The sequence below is a fragment of the Bos indicus genome, chromosome 4 (genome assembly GCF_029378745.1).
Source record: "Bos indicus isolate NIAB-ARS_2022 breed Sahiwal x Tharparkar chromosome 4, NIAB-ARS_B.indTharparkar_mat_pri_1.0, whole genome shotgun sequence".
Taxonomy (NCBI): Eukaryota; Metazoa; Chordata; class Mammalia; order Artiodactyla; family Bovidae; genus Bos; species Bos indicus.
The window spans coordinates 44,658,775-44,681,284 of record NC_091763.1 but is presented as its reverse complement, the minus strand read 5'-3'; the positions used below and the strand labels follow the sequence as shown (position 1 = coordinate 44,681,284).

Below are 22,510 nucleotides of genomic sequence, written 5' to 3'. Positions count from 1 at the left end.
GTCCTTTACCTCTGCTACCATATTACTAGCACGTGCAAGAGAGCGACACATACCCACCTTAACCTGGTTACCTGCTTTCTTTGTATCTATTCAACTGATCCAGTTTTCCATGCCTAGCACTCTTCTAAAACCCATCTTCTGCAAGTTTTGGAATACATCATTTTTCATCACAAATTTCCATGTATATTTAACCTCTTCTGAACTCCACCTGCAGATGGTGATTGCAGCCATGAAATTAAAAGATGCTTACTCCTTGGAAGGAAAGTTATGACCAACCTAGATAGCATATTGAAAAGCAGAGATATTACTTTGCCAACAAAGGTCTGTCTAGTCAAGGCTATGGTTTTTCCTGTGGTCATGTATGGATGTGAGAGTTGGACCGTGAAGAAAGCTGAGCACCAAAGAATTGATGCTTTTGAACTGTAGTGTTGGAGAAGACTCTTGAGAGTCCCTTGGACTGCAAGGAGGTCCAACCAGTCCATCCTAGAGGAGATCAGTCCTGAGTGTTCATTGGAAGGGCTGATGCTGAAGCTGAAACTCCAATACTTTGGCCACCTCATGTGAAGAGTTGACTCATTGGAAAAGACTCTGATGCTGGGAGGGATTGGGGGCAGGAGGAGAAGGGGACGACAGAGGATGAGATGGCTGGATGGCATCACTGACTCGATGGACGTGAGTCTGAGTGAACTCTGGGAGTTGGTGATGGACAGGGAGGCCTGGCGTGCTGTGATTCATGGGGTCGCAAAGAGTCGGACACGACTAAGCAACTGAACAGAACTGAACTGCACTCCACCTACCTGTTCTGAATAAAACCTGGCTGTCTCCTTAGGATATCATTTCCCTGCCAACTTTTGAATAGAGGCTGATCTTTTTTCTTTTAATCCTGCTTGATTCACTGGCCTTACTTAATCAGTTGATTTATACTTTTCATCTGTTTTAGAGAATTCTTGATCATTTTCAAATTTTGCTTCTACCTAATTCTCTTTTCTCCTTCTGGGACTCCCATCATAAATATGTTAGCTTTTTCTTTTTTTTAGCTTGGTCCTATGCCTCTTTTGTTCTTTTCTGTTTTTTCCCCATTCTCTTTTCCCTCTGTGCTTAAGTGTGGATAGTTTTCATTGATTGTCTTCAAGTTTACAGATTCTGTTTTATGCTGAGTCTAATCTACTATTAAGTACATCAAATGAGTTCTTAATTTCAGATAGTGTATTTTTCAGTTCTAGAATGTCTATTTGATTTCTTTTATACATTCCAATTAAAATCCTGCCTCTTTTCATCCTTTTTGTCTATCATTTCCTGTTTTCTTCAACATGTTAATTATTATTAATTTAAAATCATGAACAACCTTGAATTAAATTATTTATTAAATTTAGTTATTAAAATAGGATAAATGTTCTTTATTCAAATTACTGGTGTGATTTCTGTCTCCTAATTGGATCCTGACTGATACAAAAGGCTTAACTGGCAGGCTACACAAAGGAACTTTCTGGGGAGTTCGAAAATGACTGAGATTTAAGTATATCCATTGTCAGAATTATACAATTAGGATTTGTGCATTTGAATTCATGTAGATTTTACCTAAAATATTATAGTAGAGAACAGGTGGAAAATGGGGAAACATAATCTAGATGAAAATAATGTTATGTTGATTTAACCCTAAGAATCACACAAACCACAGAATGGTGACAACTGTTGAAACTGGGTGATAGGCACATAGGGGTTCATTGTTTATATGTGTTTGAAATTTTCCATAATAAAATGTTAAAAGATAGTCATGGCTGCGTGTTTTCTATCTTAATGTATGTAGCTAGGGATGGATGGAATGACAAGCTTGATCTGGCTATACAGTCATGTATTGTTTGTTTTCTGTATCAGTTATTCATTGCTATGTAACACAACCACAAAACTTCATGGCATAAAAGAACATGAAGCATTTAGTTTGCTTAAAAATCTGAAATTCTTGCAAGGATTTTTAGGGAAAGCTTGTCCCTGCTCCATGCGATACCATCTAGGGTGGATCAGCAGAGTGTTAAAGATCCACTTTTAAGATGGTTCATTCACATACCTGGCAACTTGGTGCCAGAGGTTGGCTGGAAGTTAGGTTAGGTCTGTGAACCGGGAGGCTTGGTTCCTCCATGTGCCTCTCCATGGGCTGCTTGGACTTCCTCACAGTATGGAGACTCAGTTCTAAGAGCAAGTGTCCCCAGAGAGAACTAAGTAGACGTTATATCATCATTTATGGCCTAGGCTTGGAAGTCAACATAGCATTATTTTTACCTTGATTCAAGAGGAGGGAACATAGACCCCACTTCTTAATGGGAAGTATATCAAAGTCACAATCCAAAAAGAGCTCATGGGATGGGAGATATTGTAATGGCCATGTTGGGAAATACAATCAGATACACCCAGCTTATTCATACAAGAATAATCTGGGATCAAGTTGGATCTCAAAGCATTATCTGAACAAAGATGTAGTTTACTATCATCCAGCAAGTGGGTCTCAACCCTTCTGTAAATATTCCTTCTCCTTTCTTTTCTATGTTCCTCAGGTGCAGATGTATACTGGACATTAACAAGTTGCCTACACAACATCTACTTCCCTCTTGCTAATATTTCTTACATTCTTATTCCATAACTACCTCTTCCCCACATAGCCTGGGTGCTTCAGGGAAGCTGCTTATCCTTATGTCTGGGGTTGGACCCTGATTGACTTATGGCAACCAGCACATTCAAGCTCCCCTGGTCATAATGTTTATGTCTATGGCGGATGGTAGCAAGGATCGGAGAAGGCAATGGCACCCCACTCCAGTACTCTTGCCTGGAAAATCCCGTGGACGGAGGAGCCTGGTGGGCTGCGGTCCATGGGGTTGCTACGAGTTGGGCATGACTGAGCGACTTCACTTTTACTTTTCACTTTCCTGCGTTGGAGAAGGAAATAGCAACCCACTCCAGTGTTCTTGCCTGGAGAATCCCAGGGATGGGGGAGCCTGGTGGGCTTCTGTCTATGGGGTTGCACAGAGTCAGACACAACTGAAGCGACTTAGCAGCAGCAGCAAGGATCATGGGGGAGGGCAAGATGTGATCTAAACCAGTTTAGATCAGGTTGCTGGTTGGAATGCTGGGACAGAGATATAGCATCTCTGGATGTTTGTGGGGAAGCATGTAGCCCTGGGAGCCATTGCCAATTCTCTTGCGTCCACATGGGAAGATGGTTTTAGGGTAAAGGAAAGTAGAGTGGGAAAATGGAAAGAAATCAGGTCTCTCGTGACATCAGTAAATCACTGGATTAAATACTTTGGCCACCTAATGTGGAGAGCTGACTCATTTGAAAAGACCCTGATGCTGGGAAAGATTAAGGGCAGGAAGAGAAGGGGACAAAAGAGGATGAGATGGTTGGATGGCATCACTGACTCAATGAACATGGGTTTGGGTGGACTCCGGAAGCTGGTGATGGACAGGGAGGCCTGGTGTGCTGCGGTTCATAGGGTCGCAAAGAGTCGGACACGACTGAACGACTGAATGAAAAGCAGTATCTACCTTTAGAATTTCTAGTGTAGGACCCGATAAACTCCATGTTTAGTTGACATTTATAGCTGAAGCAGTGCAAGGGAATTTCATTAATATTTTATTATGAGATTGCCTAGGTTTGACTCTTGGTTTTGCCAATTACTAATTGTGTAAGTCTGAGCAAGTTTCTAAATTTCTCTGACTCGGTTTTCTTTGTAGTAAGATTCCAGATGAATGAGAGACAGGCCCTAACTTTCTAGACTAGGAGAAAGCTATTGTGAAAGGGAAGAATGGGAAAAGAAAACCACAAAATGTGTCCTGAGGCAAATTAAGTTCAGGAAAGAATATATGGAGAAGGCGAGGCTCTGGAGATTGGGGAGTCTTTTATACTATTCACTCTCACACACCCTTCGGAAAGCCTTTGTGGGCTTTGGAGAAGGAAATGGCAACCCACTCCAGTGTTCTTGCCTGGAGAATCCCAGGGACGGGAGAGCCTGGTGGGCTGCCATCTATGGGGTTGCCCAGAGTCGGACACGACTGAAGCGACTTAGCAGCAGCAGCAGAGATTTGCACACCAGCTTAAAGACTGCTGGATTTTATGTTCAATTCAAGTTAGTCAGGTTCCTTTTTTTTTTTTTTTTAAACAACAGATTAGGATCTTTTTTTTTTTTCTTGGATGAAATGGCAAGAGTGGTCAGCTAAGAAGGGTACATTAGACCATTTTTCATCAGCAAACATTTGCTGGGCATCTATTCCGGTGCTGGTAGAAAACACCTCAACAGCTTCAACCACTTGCAGCTATGACTCTGAAGCTGTCTCTAGCTCAAAGTTTCTCCTTAGTCCTCTGTGCATTTATCCATTTTGGTGTCCTACAGACACATTAAAGAAGTAGAAAGAAATAGGTGACATTAGATTCTCTACAAACCAATCTATCCAGAACATAATCATTTCAATATGGACTCATATTGACTCACTATAAAATCATATTGTCTTCAAAACTGAGTGTGTACTTTACACTTGCAGCACATGTCAGTTTGGACAAGCCACATATGAAGTGCTCAATTGTTCAGTCGCTCAGTTGTGTCTGACTCAATAGCAACATGAAATTAATAGCTGTCACATTAGACAGTGCGAGTTGAAAATGTATTAACATATTTAATAAGTCAGAGAAAATTACCTTTGACCCAGAAATGATCATTGTGTCTCTGAGAAGGTTGTTGTTTTCACCGGCACCTAGTTTCTGGAACTTTAGCAAGAGTCTGCACAGGGAGGGTGAAGTGGCTGTCTAGTCAGGTTGGTCACCTGCAATGTGTCACAGATGGGACAGTTGTTCTCACATGCACCAAAGCAAATATATAACTATTTTCAAATCTTCAGGAATCATAATGATTAGTGTTTATTGTGGAAATGAACAAAGTGATATGAACATTCTGTAGACTGAATGTTTCTCCCCAAAATTCATATGTTAAAACCCAGTCTCCAATGTGATGGTATTAGGATGTGTGGCCTTTGGGAGGTGATTAGATCATGAGGGTGGAGCCCTTATGGATGGAGTATGAGTCCTTATAATGAAGACTCCAGAGAGTTCTATTGATCCTTCCATCACATGAGGACACTGTCAGAAGATGGCCATCTATGAAGTGCTGCTCACCAGACACAGAATCTTCCTGCACTTTGATCCTGGATTTCCCAGTCTCTAGAACTGAGAGAAATATGTTTCTGTTGCTTATTAGTCATCCAGTCTCTAGTGCTCTAAGATTCCAAATGGACTAAAACAGAGAATAAGTCATGGACTAAATGTTGCCATGGCTTGTCTTAAACCACAAAAGCCTTCAAACACTTAGCTGAGAAAGACTCCAGGCGAGACTTCTGGGGGTATGAGTAAGGATTCAAAAAGTGGTCCTGCTACCTTTCTGAATTTTACCGTCCCTTTGAGATTCTTTGGTTACTATTGTATCTTGCATCCCTATCTAAATGAAGGACATATCAAATGTATAGAAAATCATGGCTGGCTAGTCTCTTAGTTGTCTTGGTCTGCTAAAATAAAATGGCATACACTGGGCGGCTTAAATAACAAAAAATTGTTTTCTCAGTTCTGAAGACTGAAAGTCTATGATCATGGTGCCAACATGGCTGAGTTCTGGTGATGGTTCCCCTCCTAGCTTGCAGATGGCTGCCTTCTCACCATGTCCTCGCTGGGCAGAGAAAGAGCAGATTTCTCTGGTGTCTCTTTATATGAGGGTGCTAATCCCATTGTGAGGATCCTATCCTCATGACCTCATCTAAACCTTATTATCTCCCAAAGGCCCAGTCTCCAAATACCATTACATTGAGGATTAGAGTTTCAATATATGAATTTTTCGGTGACATGATTCAGTCTATAGCAGTTGGGAAATGTAAGAAAACTACCTCATGGACAAAAATGAAATATAGATAAAACGAAGTCTTTTCCTCAAATCAAAACTAAAAATGTTCTGATTCTCAGAGTTGGCAAGGTGAAATGGACACTTCCACTGGCTACTAATGAAAGTACAAACTGATAATCTTAGAAAAGCAATTTTGAGAAATGTATTTAGAGCTTCAAAATACACATTTTGATTCTATATTCTATTTCTAGGGAAATAGAGTGAAGATATGTACATTATCATTTGCTGTGAAAATTAATATGTATATCATATAATTTTTAATAATGGGAAAAAGAAACAAATGTCCACTCATTTTGAAATTTTGTAACATTTATGGTACCTTTCTGTGCAATAGATTATCAACCAATCTCAATATATGATGTCTTGAAGAATTTTTGGTGGCATGGAAAATGTTCACAATATACTAACTAGCCATGAATTTTTAAAAAAGATAAATAAATTATATATATTATGATCCTAATTTTAATTTTGTAAAAAATGTATGTATTAAGGAAAGACTAAAATTAAAATTTTTATTAGAGGTTATTTCTGGTTGTCAGGATGATGGTTGATTTTTATTTTCTGTATTTTTTAATTTTCCAAATTACATCTAATATATACTATTTTTATAATCAGAAAGGGTTCCTATATTAAAACATAATAATGAAAACAGGCTTATGTGTAGGAAAATGTGCTTCCTTTTTTTTGCTTCCCGTACTATTATCAAATGAATTTTATTGGTGGAGAATCAGAAAAACATACAGAGAAAGCATAGGAAGCATAAAAACACTAATTGATAGGAAGTGCTGGCTTTTCATCCAAGGAAGTCAGGAAGTCAGGAAGGCTGGGCAGGTCGCAGGCCTTTGTCTGGTCTCCTTGGGATGAGAATCCTTTTCCTCTGGCTAGCTGGGGTCTCCTGGATACCCTCTTCCCTAGATGGGCTAGCCTCTGTTCCAGTTTACAATGGCACTTTCATAAAACCCTCTCACTCAGGCTTCAGGCAGGCCTGTGTGTGGCTGATCGCACGCTGATCGATTTCCAAAGGTTTTTTTTGTTGTTGTTGTTTTTTAGCAGAATCCTAGTTCTAAGAATTCCTGTAGGGTGTGCTATAGAGGTTAAAAAAGAGCTTTGCTTTTTCCATTTATACCCATCCAGAAACATCCAAGAGCAACTCTGCTTTCATCTGGATTACATTTGGGTATTCTCATGAGTTTAGCTTTTTTAAAAGATTTTTTTGTTTCTGATTTAAAAAATAAATTTGAAACCACTGTGATCAATCACAGGAAATAATCTCTTCCTTCATGGTTCATATCTTCTGTGTTGCAGCAAGCTAGTGTTTTCCCTTATGCATCTAGCACAGCTTTCATGCAACCTAGATGTATTTGTTTATACAACAGAAATAAACAGAGAGACCTTTTTCAGACCTTGGAGCCAAATATGTTTTAACTTTAATTTTAGATTTGAAATAAATGAACTAAATGATCAAAGATTTGGGGATTTGGACAATAAAATATTTACTTTCTATATATTATTTTAAGATTTGGCAAAAGTATACTTTAGAAATTCAAAGGTTAAAAAAAACTGCGTCCTTGTCAACACTGAGAGCCTGCACCTGAATATAACTGTAGGGAAATGGAATACTGCCTTCTAATTCTTCACTCCACTATAGTCATCATTTCTTTCTCTCTGAGAACTCTGAAATACACATCCTACCACTGTTGAAATCTCCTTCCTTGGAGATATTCCTTTCAAAAGATATTTGTATTTTAAAAAGCTATCACCAAGCTAGGAGTCCATACAATGAAGCCCTGTTGGTAGACTATCACAAGTAGGTCATCAAAAGTATTTAGAAATCTGTTTCTCCCTCAGTTTCCTACAGCTGGGCAGAAGTCAGCACAGTGTCTACAAACAAGGCCTGCCCCATAAGGACCAAAGACGGGCAAGATATTAAGGGCATAGTGTCTACAAAACTATTAAACAGCTACATACAGACACTATAGCTGAGGGTGGAAAAGTGTTAGCTCAGATTTCGGTTTAACATGTAAGAAAGATTAAAGGAATTTGCAAAACTAGATCTGCCCAGCAGAGGGCATGTTTAAGTTACAAATCATGGTTTTTATGCAAAATTTTCCATTTTTAGAAATAAATACTTAAAAAAATTTTTTATGTAGTTTTTAAGTTTGTGTGTCTTTCATGATTAAGTTTCCAACCGTATTTTAAAAATACTGTATTTATTTCTAAATCACATAGATTCTACTATCAGAATTTTTTTTAGACTAATTGCTGCAAATACTTGCCACAGTTTTAAGAATCAGGATTACTGAATATGTGAGCAAGAAACTACAGGCTTATGCAGAAGAGAAGGACCTGGTCACACTAACTCATCTTGCTAGACCTTGGAGCTAGAAGGTGGTGGCTTCTCCTGGGGGCAGTTGTGCTTGCTGAGCCCAGCCCACCAATTCCCAGATGCAGTTCAGAGACAAACCCATGGGACACTTAACCAAAAAGCATATGACTTGCTAGTTCTCTAGTAACAATTCACCTACTCAACTAGGGATTACCTAGCTGGTAACCACCTCCCCACTGGGCCACGCACGATCCTGCTGGGCCTGGGATCCAGTGTCTCGCTCTCACTTTATACAGGCTGTGTCTCCTCACCTGTCCAGTCTTCCTTAAAACTCCTCAAGTTCTGACCTTGAGGGGCATCTTCCTGTCCCTGGGGTCCCTCCTTAGTGGTTAAGGCCAGTTGGTCCCTTTCCATAATCTTCAATATGTTTTTAGTTATAGCGTATCTAAAATAAAAATTTGACACCCTCTACTTAAACGTCCACAAGACACAGAACTCCCTTTACTTTCACATTTTTAACTTAGTAACATCCATAGAAACACATGCCAACACCATCTCTACCACACATGGGGATGGTGAGCATTTCTGAGATGTCACTTTGGACTTGTTTTGGAGGTTGGAGGGGAGGGAGGTAGAAGGGACTTTGAACAGGGTTTAGGAACTTAGGCCTGCTGCTGCTGCTGCTAAGTCGCTTCAGTCGTGTCCGACTCTGTGTGACCCCATAGACAGCAGCCCACCAGGCTCCCCCATCCCTGGGATTCTCCAGGCAAGAACACTGGAGTGGGTTGCCATTTCCTTCTCCAACGCAGGAAAGTGAAAAGTGAAAGTGAAGTCGCTCAGTCATGCCCAACTCGTAGCAACCCCATGGACCGCAGACCACCAGGCTCCTCCACCCATGGGATTTTCCAGGCAAGAGTACTGGAGTGGGATGCCATTGCCTTCTCCGAGGAACTTAGGCCACTTCCTAAATAAAGGCGTTTCTGTATGTGATGTTGACATTGCAATTTTAAAAGCAATCTCATCTGAAAAAAAGAAAGAAAAAAAAAACAGCAACAAGGTGTAAACTATATGTTAATTATGATCTATTTGAAATAAGAATGTGTTTTTGCATTTACATATGAATAAAATTTTGGGGGATAGATAATGTGAAAAAAAATCCTCAAGTTCTGGAGGAAGATACACACGCAACACAATTTTGTTTCAGTGCATGGTATGGGCAGGGGAGGAGTCCTGGGTTTGTAGTTTAAAAATATGCTGGCTCTGTGAATCACTTGGCCCGTCTTTGCCTCATCTGTGAAATCCAGAAGAATATACCTGCTAAAAGTCAAGGTCATCCCTAGAGGGATTTTAGAAACACACTGAACTGTGACTCTCTGACATATGGCCATCTGTGACTTTGGCCACATGAATGATCTTGCATGGGTTTGATCATGAATAACCTAATGGGTATAGAGGGGGAACCAGTCCTGGGTCCCAGTATGGAATTCTGGTGTCTTCACAGAGTGACTCTCATTTCATCTCTCACATTTATCCTCCATTCCAGCCAAACTGGTCTGTGCTCCTGAGGCTCTGCTCTTGCCAAGAGAAGACCTTTACCCTTTCCTTACCACTTGAAAGTTTCTCCAACTTCTGAGTATCCCACAAGCACTTGGCAGTCATTTCTTCTCTGCCCTCAAGAAGAAATTATCTTCTGTATTGCTATTTAGGCCCTTAGCATTTTTTTCCACTATGTTTATTTGGGTATCTAAAAAGATAAACAAGATTTGTTCTCTCAAGTGTCTTACATCTACCCATAGTTCTAATAGACAGTTACTATCTTGCTGCTTAAATTATTGTTCTATAAATTTCTCCCTCCTGACCATTTCCCACCAAACGCATGGGTCTTAATTTCTTCTAGTAGACTTGATATAAAGCCAGTCTCTCTTCCTCTGTCATTATACTGGCCTTTGAATGGTATGAGGGAATGTTTTTAAATTTCTTTTCTCTTTGTCCAATCTTTTTTCTCTAATGGAAATGATAATTAGCAATGAAATGGTTTAAAAATGATGATGGCTTACTATCATTATTATCTATTGAGTACTTATTTTCTGCTATGAAACAAGTTAAAGTTCTTTACATACATGAATTCATTTAATTATCAGGATAGCCCTATAACATATATACTTTTGTTATCCCATGTGTAGTTAAGGAAACAGAAGAACAAGAGTTAAACCCAGTGGACTCCATTCATTGCATTATCTTGCTTCTTGAAAGATGGGTAGTAGTGTAAAGGAGTAGAAACAATTGTCCTGGATAAACTCCCATTTGTCCTCAGTACCCAGACATTTTTCAGAATATCTGAGAAATATTCTGGACTGAGATTAGGGAAGCAGAGCCAAAAGAAAGTGGAGTCTTGCACAATTGCTTTGTGAATTTATAAACCTGAAGAATACAACTAAGTTGTGGTGTTTTTTTGTCCTTGACCATGTAAGTTTTTACTAAGAAAACTAGCAATAACAAAGCCCTACTCATTGTTTTTCAGAATCAAACATTCATCTTGCAGGCATGTTTGCATATTTTGTCTCTGCTTATAAAAAACAAGTTAATGGTTTTACAGTTTTTATTTTCACTGAGCAGAAAAAAAATCTGTTGATTCACTAACAGATAAGCATAAGAAATATGCTTTCTTATTTATATGGAGCTATGCACTATTCTCACATTAATATGTGGAACCTCAGATTTTTCTTTTGCCCAATGGGAAACTATGAACAATGAGATTTCTTATGTAAAAAGTGAACACTTGAAGTATGCTAGTTCTACATGACTTTATTAGCAATCCAGAGACTTACTCTTTCAACTTGATTTGATTTCTGCAGGATAACTTTCCAGGAAAAGTAGTTTTCTGGTCTGTGGAACTTGGAAATGTAAAGAAATAAGCAACTTCTCATATTTATTAATCAGATGCCAGTTTCCTTAATAATTTATTTTAAAGGTGATCTCCAGTAAGGCACTAGTGTGATAAGAATCACCTGGGAAGCTAATCAAAATGCAGGTTCCTATGTCTCATCCTCTGAGACCAGGTCATTTCCCAGGTTATGCTGATGCAGATGTCCTCTGGATACCAGACCAGGATGAAAAGGAGGGTGTGGAGCAGGGAGTGGAGGAGCTCAGTACTCTGGTGATCAAGGCACAGAAGTGCTAGAATGCAGATGGGCTTTTCATCAGGGCTGTTTAGGGAGTTGGCTGAATTCTTGTTATTGTTATGGTTTAGTTGCTAAGTCGTGTCTGATTCTTTTGCAACCTCATGGACTGTAGCCTGCCAGGCTCTGAAGTCTAGCCTCCAGGTAACAACTTCAGTAGAAGGCTATTCAAATCCAGCTTGCCAACTTGTGAAAACACTGATCTCCTCTGTCACAATATTCTTTAGGTTTGAGGGAGAAGGAAATTAGTCCGCAGATGGCTGAGTGCTCACTGTTAGCACCTGGGGTGCAGCTAGGTCAGGAGGCAGAGGTGGGGAGGTAGAGACATGGAGGTCTTACCACAGTCCTAAAGGCTAGGTTCCCGACTTGCAGGCTGCACACCAAGAGGGGGACATGGAGTTACTGAAAGGAGGAAAATGTGTTGTGCAGATTCAATCAAGAGAGATGATCCTCTTCTCATTTGAAGGAATACTGTGAGAACAGCTGAGGATCTAATACAGGACCCCAGGCCTGCATCTGTTGACTTGGCCCATGGAGGTGGGAAGAACTCTGCATGACTGGAAGGTGGAATTATTTTGTTCATAAGAGTTAGAAGAGCAGGAAAAAATCCAGCAAAAGTAGATCTTATGTGGAATAAGGGCCAAAGAGAGTGCCTCTGTCACTATACACACACACAGACACACACACACACACCCAGAAGACCCACCAGTGAACCAAGAGGCAAAGAGAAATGTCTAAGGATTCCAGGTGGTTTCTGTGAGATGTGTGCTGCAAATCCTTTTCCTCTGTCTCAGATGGAGAGATATTCAATGTATGTCTCACCAATACTTTAATAAGAAGTTCCTTCTTTTGGGAGGAACTCATAGAAGAAAATAAGATGGCAGCAGCTTTCTGATGTTCCATATATGTGCCTTAAGGATTATCTTAGATATAATCCAATAAGTCATTTGTTTATCAAGTATATGAACTGTGCTACAGTTTTTCAAATATAACCCTGAAAATGTTGTGAATGATAAAATTTGAAAGCATTTTTAAAAGAATTTTTGGATTCACAGTAAATTTTGATTTTGATATTGGATTTTCTCAGTCATTTTCATGGTTAAGTCTGAGGAATTTTTGACTTTAAAAAGAAGTTCCTCATAGCCAAGACATGGAAGGAGCCCAAATGTCCACCAACAGATAAATGGATAAGGAAGATGCAGTATATACAACCAAAGCTGCTGCTGCTGCTAAGTCGCTTCAGTCGTGTCCAACTCTGTGCAACCCCATAGACGGCAGCCCACCAGGCTCCCCTGTCCCTGGGATTCTCTAGGCAAGAACGCTGGGGTGGGTTGCCATTGCCTTCTCTGAATAGAAAGCTACTTGCTCATAAAAAGGAATGAAATAATGCCATTTGCAGCAACATGGATGGATCTGGATATTATCATATTAAGTGAAGTAAACCAGAAAGAGAAATACAAATGCCATGTGATATCACTTATATGTGAAATATAAAATATGATACAAATGAATTTATTTACAAAATAGAAACAGACTCACAGTCATAGAAAACAGTTACCAGAGGAAAAAGGAAAAGTGGAGAGAGACAAATTAGGAGTTTGGGATTATCAGATAAACAACAAGGTCCTAATGTATAGCACAAGGAATTATATTCAATATCTTATAATAAACCATAATGAAAAATTATATATATACATGGTTATATGCATGTGTGATTGCTAAGTCACTTCAGTCATGTCTAACTCTGTGCGACCCTATAGACTGTAGACTGTCAGGCTCTTCTGTCCATGGGATTCTCCAAACAAAAACACTGGAGTCGGTTACCATGTCCTCCTCCAGGAGATCTTCCCCACCCAGGGACTGAACTCATGATGTCTCCTGCATCTACTGTATTGCAGGTGGTTTCTTTACCACTGAGCCACTGGGGAAGCCCATATATATGTATGCATGTATGTGTGTGTGTGTGTGTGTGTGTGTGTGTATCTGCCTGCAATGTGGGAGACCTGGGTTCAATCTCTGGGTTGGGAAGATCCCCTGGAGGAGGGCATGGCAACCCACTCCAGTATTCTTACCTGGAGAATCCCCATGGACAGAGGAGCCTGGTGGGCTACAGTCCACGAGGTCGCAAAGAGTCAGACATGACTGAGCAACTAAGCACAGCACAGCATATGTATGTATGTATATATGTATACACATATATAGCATTTTGCTGTACACCATAAACTAACATAACATTGTAAATCAACTATACATCAATAAAAAAGGGTTCTTCATATTTAAAATTGGTAGAAACCATTGATCTATGGTAATCACAACTATGTCTTCATTTGGACTGTAAAGTACTTCTCAAGTAATGCAAAATTCTGTGCAATGACTCTGTTGCCATTTATAATGGATTTTTTTAAAGAGTAAAGGTAAACTGCATTTTGTTTTGGTCATTTGGTAGCACTGAATAAATATAGAGGGGGTATCTATAAGGCACATTTACTTAAAAAACTGTCATGTTATTTGACTTTGTAATTGACTGAACAGAAAGTCTATCTGTTGCTTAGGAGGAACATGCAGATCCAGACACACTGATTCTACTTCCTTTCCCCAGGCTCTGTTATGTGGTCTACTGGTTACATGTCCTGAGGATCCTCTGAGGTATTTAGAGGAAATGATCATTGGAATAATGGAAAATGGTCTTGAAACTCTACTCTGGTGAGTAGTCTTTTGATTAATGGTAGGGAGATATTTTATTTTGAAGATAAAACACTCATTGTATAGTATCCAAAGAGGTCTTGCTAATGAATGTTTCCAATCTTAAGATTATTAAAGAATCTTTGCATGGGCTTTTAAATCCCCTAAACTTCAATAGTAACAATTTCTCCACTTGTTCCTAACTCAGAAACATAACACACTGTTATCAAGAACATGTGCTCATAGGGCAGTTTATTTCAACTTGAGGATGAGGATGGAGGCATGCCTATTTGGGGACCTCAGCAGAATTGTGAGGGGGAGTAATTTGAAAAAGTTCTCCAGGAGATTCTGACATGTTTATCCCAAGGGGAAGTGTTTTTCCTTCCCTTCCCCTCCACCGTTTAAAATCACAGATTTAATAATGGAACTAACAGCTATGAAATGAAATGATTTTTTGACTACATCTTATGATTTTTTAAAGGGATATGTGCATTGATCCATTAATGAAACCAAAAATTCGGAGACTGTCTGAAACTTACCTGGAACAACTTTTTGGACTGGATGATCAGCTGGTAAGTATTATTAACCAAACATTCTACACTATACATCTTAAGTTTGGATGGAAGCTCTCAAATAGATTTTAGATTTCATGAGAGGTATGAGGTCAAATTGTTTTTGAAATTGAGGAACTCAGGAAAGTGAAGCAACATTTCATACATATATACAAACACACACACAAAGCAACACTTATAGTAACCTCCCCAAACTTCCAAGAAGCATTTGGAGAGGCAGTTATTATTCATCTTTCTGATAAAATCTTTCCATTAAATTTCCCCCTTTTTCCTTCTGCCCCTCTCTTGCATCTTTACAATGGTAAAAAAAGAAAAAATAGCATTATGGAAAGCTTTAAAGGAGGATAGTTTCTTTCCATTCTAATCTACTTCCTCTGTATTCCATCCTCCTCCATTTTCTTTGCTGTCTGTCCAGGAATTATGCTACAAAGATATGGCTGAAACATTAATAAGAACCTAACTTAAAAGCCAGACCAACTTAATGAGAGGAACAACCAGCTCCAACAGTTGGTTTTGATCCTGTAAAGAGGGCAAGGAAGTACTGCAGGATATGGAGACTTTTAGAACAAAGATTGTGTAACTGAGAGAAGGTAAAATAACAAAAGGCATGTGGGGAGAGAAACAGCAACATGAATTAGACGTGTGATATCTCTAGATCCCTCACCAGTGTCTCGGTTAGGGTAGGCAGGGCTAGTTGCTGGTGAAGCCAGGCATTGAAAAGTGCAATCAAAGTCATGGTCACAGTGAGTGCTGAGAGCCAGGAATGAACCGAAGAGTCATTTAGAAGGATGGGTGGAGGGGCTTCCCTGTTGGCTCTGTGGTAAAGAATCCACCCACCAACGCAAGAGACTCAAGTTTAATCCCTGATCCAGGAAGATCCCGCATGCCTCAGCGACTCAGCCCATCGGCCACAACTACTGAGCCTGTGCACTAGAGCTGGGGAACCACAACTATCGAGCCCGAATGCTGCAACTGTTGAAGCTCAGTGCCCTCGAGCCTGTGCTCCGCAACAAAAGAAGCCACTGCAGTAAGAAGCCTGTGCAATGCAGAGTAGCCCCTGCTCGCTGCAACTAGAGAAAAGCCCAAGCAGCAACAAAGACCCAGCACAGCCAGAAATAAAGTGTTAGTCGCTCAGTCATGTCCGACTCTTTGCATCATGGACTGTAGCCTGCCAGGCTCCTCTGTCCATAGAATTCTCCAGGCAAGAATGCTGGAGTGGGTTGCCATTCCCTTTTCTAGAGGATCTTCCCCACCCAGGGATCGAACCTGTGTCTCTTGCATCTCCTACACTGTGGGTGTATTCTTTACCACTGAGCCACCAGGGAAAACAAATAAATTTAAAAACTTGTTTAAAAAACAAGAAGAAGGATGGGTAGAGAGTAACATTGGATCCTAACCAGTGTCTGCAACAGAGAGATAGAAATAGATGAGAATTTCTGTCAAGCCTGGGATGATTCTGAGGCACCAGTACACTGGGAAGAACCCATTTGTTTGATCATAGATGATCTGCATCATATGTGAGTCTCAATGACTTTATCAAGCACAGAATTTTGATCCACTATAGAGTACAGACATCTGCAAAGTGTGTTCTTGGAGGTGTTTTGGGGCAACCTCAGGAGCTGGAAAGGGAAGATCCAGGGGATGGCATTCTTGGCCCTCTCCTCTTCACCCCTTATCCTCTAGAATAGTCCTGAATTGAGAATAATGTTGCATGAAAAAAAGCTTGAAAAACCACTGCTGTAAGATACTAAAATTATTATAAACCACTGATCTAGAAGGGTAAACATTGGCAATATTTTGAAACTGACCTCATAAAACACAATCAGATTGTGTCCCATGTCTAGCTATAACCCTATAGAGAATCTTTAAAAGTTTGCACAGAATTCTAAGAGACACTGTAGCTACTTCAAATCTTAAGTTTCACTTGAAAATAAATTTTCAGAGATATTTCATGACATTAAAAGTACAAAATACTGGTGCGGATCCAGATTTAGAATGGGATATGAAAATTCAGCAAGGCATAGAAATAATGCCCACTTCATAAGTCAGAAAAAAACAGAAACTAGATATAACTTTGCAAACTGTAAATCTGTGTTGTTGTTCAGTCGCTAAGTCGTGTCTGACTCATTGCAGCCCCATGGACTGTAGCATACCAGGCTCCCTTGTACTTCACTATCTCCTGGAGTTTGCTCAGATTTATGTCCCTTGAGTTGGTGATACTATCTAACTATCTCATCCTCCACACCCTCTTCTCCTTTTGCCTTCAATCTTTCCCAGCATCAGGGTCTTTTCCAATGAATTGACTCTTCACACCAGGTGGCCAAAGTATTGGAGCTTCAGTTTTAGCATCAGTCCTTCCAATGAAGATTCAGGAAATAAAGGAAATATTGATTTCCTTTAGGAATGACTGGTTTGATCTCCTTGCAGCCCAAGGGACTCTCAAGAGTCTTCTCCAGTTCCACAATTCACAAACATCAATTCTTTGGCACTCAGCCTTCTTTATGGTCCAACTTGCACATCCATATGTGACTACTGGAAAAAAAAAGAGCTTTGACTACACAGACCTTTGTTGGTAAAATGATGTCTCTGCTTTTTAACACATTGTCTAGGTTTGTTGTAGGTTTCTTTCCAAGGAGCAAGCATCTTTTAATTTCATGGCTGTAGTCACCATATGCAATGATTGCTTCCCTGGTGGCTCAGTGGTAAAGAATCTGCCTGTAATGCAAAAGATACATACAGGATCCCTGGGTTGGGAAGATCCCCTGGAGAAGGAAATGGCAACCCACTCCAGTATTCTTGCCTGAAAATTCCATGGCCAGAGAAGCCTGGCAGGCTACAGTCCATGAGGTCACAAAAGAGTCAGCCACAACTTAACAACCAAACAATCCCAAGGCATTTTAAATTATAGTACACCAAATAAAGATTAGTTGTGTTCCCCCTTTATTTTTCTTTCCTATAGTTATAACTGCTAGTCAGAGAGATTTTAATGTTTTGATAAAAATGTTTTATAGATCACAAACAATCGCAATTTTCCTCATTGATAGTTAAGAGGGCTTTGCATGGTTTCAGCATTTTTTTATGGTGCAGTCATCATGGCTTCATACTACGCAGTCCTGCCCAGCAAGGACAGCCTGTTTACATGCCCATTTTAATAATAAGCATTTGTTTGTTATTCTTTGCCAAGAGAAGAATGAATACAAGAAACCATAAGCCAAACAATTATAAAAAGACAGAGAAATTGTTCTCATAACAGTAGATAGACAGTCTAACTGTGTGTTCCAAGATGAAAGAATTGTCTATTGTTAAGAAGGAAAAATAACTTCACAGACTTGATTCTCATTTCTTAGGAAATGAAATCTCTAGATGGGCCTACTAATTACAAGAAGAAAAGGCATTTATAGCATTAAAACATTTTTATTATAGAAAAAACTTACACATAACTCAAAAGTGAGAGTATATAATAATTCCCCTTATTCAGCTTAAACAATAATGAATATTTTGCCAATTTTCTTAATTATTCTCCTCTCCACCTTTGGTTGGGAGTATTAGAAAGTAAATCTCGGGAGTTGCATTACTTTTACTGGTAAATACTTCACTGTGCATCTTTAACAAGAAACGGCATTTTTAGAGAATATTGTACTCAGTCACTCAGTCGTGTCCAGCCCAGTGGACTGGAGCCCACCACGCTCTTCTGTCCTTGGGATTTCACAGGCAAGAATACCAGAGTGGGTTGCCATTTCCTACTCCAGGGGATGGGACACCACTGAGCAACTGAACAGCAACAACAACAGCTCAAGGGGATCTTCTGTACCCGGGGACAGAATCCACATCTCCTGCATTGGAAGCAGATTCTTTACCACTGCGCCACCTGGAAAGCCCTGACAGAGAACACAGCACAGTGCAAATGCCTATGAAACGTAATGAAATGAGCAATAACTCCTGAATATCGTCTAGGACTGACTACATTCAGATATATATATAGACTCCATATTTACTCCATATGTGGGTTTTCCAAATTGCCTCAAAAATGCCTTTTTACATATGGCTCTGTTAAGTTGATATCCATACAGGGTTCACATATTATACTTGGTTGTTCCATACTAATATCTAATATCTCTAGTAATCAGCAATAGTTCTTTCTTCTTTTTTCCCCATGCCACTAATTTATTGAAGAAAACAGATCATCTGTCATGTAAAAGGTCCCACATTCTTGTTTCCTCTAATTCCTTTCATTTGTTTTGTTTCTTGTATTTCCTGCAAGTCTGAAGGTAGATCTACAAACGTGATATTCAGGTTTGTTTTTCCTTTTGTTCTCTGGTAACAAGAATACTGCAGAGTGGACGTTGGGTTCTGTCCAGCGCATTGTATCCGGAGGCGCCCATGGTCTGCTTGACCCACTTTTAATGAATCTTGATTCTTACAGACATTAACTAATTGGTTATTAGTGTCATCCTACAATACCTATATAATGGTTTTGAAATAACTATACAAGAAGACCACTAACCATAGAACTATGGAAAGCAGTTTAAGAAAATTACTCAGTTCTTTTTGCTTTGAAGATGTGTATATCCTACCTGGTATTTTCATTAAAATAATACTTTTTTGTTATTTAAAATAATAATTGTTTGTGTTGATGGTCATCTTTTCTTTCTTTGCTATAATTATGCTTTTTCAATTATTTCTAACATCACATGATGGCAAAATCAAAGCAATAAAATGAGTATTCAAGGAAGTACTGTTTCCTTTCCAGCCTCTGTATCTACTCTATTCCATCCCTTTCTCTGGGTAACCAATTTTAGTAGCTTTTAGTGTGTCTCCCCATTGTTATTTTTGAAAAGAATGTGAGCAAATACACTGTGTCCCCCTTCCCTTTTACTTACACCGAAGTATCAGACCGCATGTCGCCTTCTATTCTTGCTGGCAGGGAGAGCACTTTGTTACCAAACTTTAAATGAAAGATATGGACTTAAAAAAATCTTACTGATACAACAAACAAAGCTTAACTATGAAAAGGAAATTTGGGGTTTTAATACTTTGGGAGAAGCAGATAGACCTTGTTCCCCAAACAAGATAACCATATCCTATAATCTTGCTGGTTTACAAAAGCATTTGTTCTCTTGTGAGAGTGGGTGGATTACTATTTCCTGAGCAGGCATGAACACAAGTGTCACTGTAATCTGGAAGGAACAAAAATTTAAAAAGTATAGAAATAATGAAGATATCCCGATATGCATATGAAGATATGGAGATGATATCCGTTTAATGGCAGAAAGTGAAGAGGAACTAAAGAGCCTGTTGATAAAGGTGAAAGAGGAGAGTGAAAAAGCTGGCTTAAAACTCAACATTCAAAAAACAAAGATTATGGCATCCGGTCCTATCACTTCATGGTAAATAGATAAAGAAAATATGGAAACTGTGTCAGATTTCATTTTCTTGGGCTCCAAAATCAATGCAGACAGTGACTGCAGCCACAAAATTAAAAGATGCTTGCTCCTTGGAAGAATAGCTATGACAAACCTAGACAGCGTATTAAAAAGCAGAGACATCACTTTGCCAACAAAGGTCCTCATACTCAAAGCTATGGTTTTTTCAGTAGTCATGTATGGATGTGAGAGTTGGATCATAAAGAAGGCTGAGTGCCAAAGAATTGATTCTTTCAAACTGTGGTGCTGGAGAAGACTCTTGAGAGTCCTTTGGACTACAGGGAGATCAAACCAGTCAATCCTAAAAGAAATCAACCTGAATATTCATTGGAAGTACTGGTGCTGAAGGTCCAATACTTTGGGCACCTGATGCGAACAACCGCCTCACTGTAAAGACCTTGATGCTGGGAAAGATTGAGGGCAAGAGAAGGGGGCGACAGAGGATGAGATGGTTGGATGGCATCACCAACTCAATGGACATGACTTTGAGCAAACTCAGAGAGATGGTGAAGGACAGGGAAGCCAGGCATGCTGCAGTCCGTGGGGTTGCAAAGAGTCGGACATGACTTAGCAACTGAACAACAACAAATGAAGATATGCAACTAGATTCATACTGTTTACTTTAGGATAAGTTTAAGTGTGAAGTTTAGTAATAGTAGCTAATGGTATGGCATAATGTATGCTTTTCTGCTATGTATGGCATTTGAGAGTTCTAAAGAACATCTTAATAAGGTTTTAATTTCATTTAAGTTGTTTCAAGGAGTTTCAGTTCAGTTCAGTTCAGTTGCTCAGTCATGTCCCCACTCTTTGCGATCCCATGAACCGCAGTACGCCAGGCCTCCCTGTCCATCACCAACTCCCGGAGTCTACCCAAACCTATGCCCATCGAGTCGGTGATGCCATTCAAGGAGTTTACCTAATAAAATTTGCAATAGATATTTACATGTTTAACAAAAATGGACTTTTCCAAGTGGTACTGAATTAAATATGTTTATTAAACATAGCTCTAAAATACAAAGGTTCGATGCACGATACTGGATGCTTGGGGCTAGTGCACTGGGACGACCCAGAGGGATGGTATGGGGAGGGAGGAGGGAGGAGGGTTCAGGATGGGGAACACATGTATACCTGTGGCGGATTCATTTTGATATTTGGCAAAACTAATACAATTATGTAAAGTTTAAAAATAAAATAAAATTAGAAAAAAAAATAATAAAATACAAAGAGTAGTCACTGTTTCCCTCCATGTACAAAAGCCCCTTGAGCATTAAACAGTTTTTCAATAATATTGAGGTCAAAAAATAAAACTACTCATCGTGAGAAGTCTAACATTTTATGTCATGCCATGATACCTATGTTAGACCCTGCTCACTTCTTCATTAAAGGCATGGTTTCTTTTTTACTATTATTGTTTTGACTAATAACTTTTATAGCCTATGAAAAATAAATATTTTAGAACTGGGAGGGATTTAAATTAATTCACTCCACCCTGTCTTAGTCTGTTCAGGATGCTATAATGAAAATATCATAGATAGGGTGGTTATAAACAAGAGAAATTTATTTCTAATAGTTCTGGAGGCTGGGAAGTCCAAGATCAAGGTGCTGGTAGATTCGTTGTCTTGAAAGCCAGCTTCCTGGTTGATATACTGCCATCTTCTTGTTATAATCTTACATGGCAGAAGGGGAGACTGAACTCTCTGGGGTCTCTTCTCTAAAGACACACTTCTTATTCATGAGAGCTCCACCCTTATGACCTAATCATCTCCAAAAAGCCCCACCTCTAAATACGATTCATTACATTGGGGATTAGGTTTCAGCATATGAATTCTGGAGAACATAAACATTCAATCATGTGAAATGCCAGGCTGGATGAATCCCAACCTGGAATCAAGATTGCAGGGAGAAATATCAACAACCCAGATATGCAGATGATACCACTCTAATGACAGAAAGTGAAGAGAACTAAAGAACCTCTTGATAAGGCTGAAAGAGAAGAGTCCATATAGTCAAAGCTGTAGTTTTTCCAGTAGTCATACCGATGTGAGAGTTGGACCATAAAGAAAGCTGAGCAATGAAGAACTGATGCTTTCAAACTGTGGTGCTGGAGAAGACTCTTTAAGAGTCCTGGACTGCAAGGAGATCAAACCAGTCATTCCTAAAGGAAATCAACTCTGAGTATTCATTGGAAGGATTGATGCTGACGCTGAAGCTCCAATACTTTGGCCATCTGGGGTGATGAACTGACTCACTGGAAAAGACCCTGATGCTGGGAAAGATTGAAAGAAAAATGAAAAGAGGGGAAGATGATGGGATAGCATCACTGATTCAATGGACATGAATTTGAGCAAACTCTGCGAGATAGTGAAGGATAGGGAAGCCTAGTGTGCTGCTAGTG

At 39.5% G+C, this 22,510-nt stretch overlaps 1 protein-coding gene across 2 annotated transcripts in view; it reads left to right on the top strand.

Annotated features, from left to right (window-relative positions):
* The window catches only part of FBXL13 (F-box and leucine rich repeat protein 13), a 226,980-nt gene that overhangs the window by 2,714 nt on the left and 201,756 nt on the right, over positions 1-22,510 (top strand). For both annotated transcript variants that reach the window (XM_070787705.1, XM_019958626.2), the window contains exons 2-3: positions 14,038-14,141; positions 14,602-14,692. In XM_070787705.1, the coding sequence (XP_070643806.1) occupies positions 14,038-14,141; positions 14,602-14,692 (195 nt within the window). The remainder of the gene's footprint in view (positions 1-14,037; positions 14,142-14,601; positions 14,693-22,510) is intronic.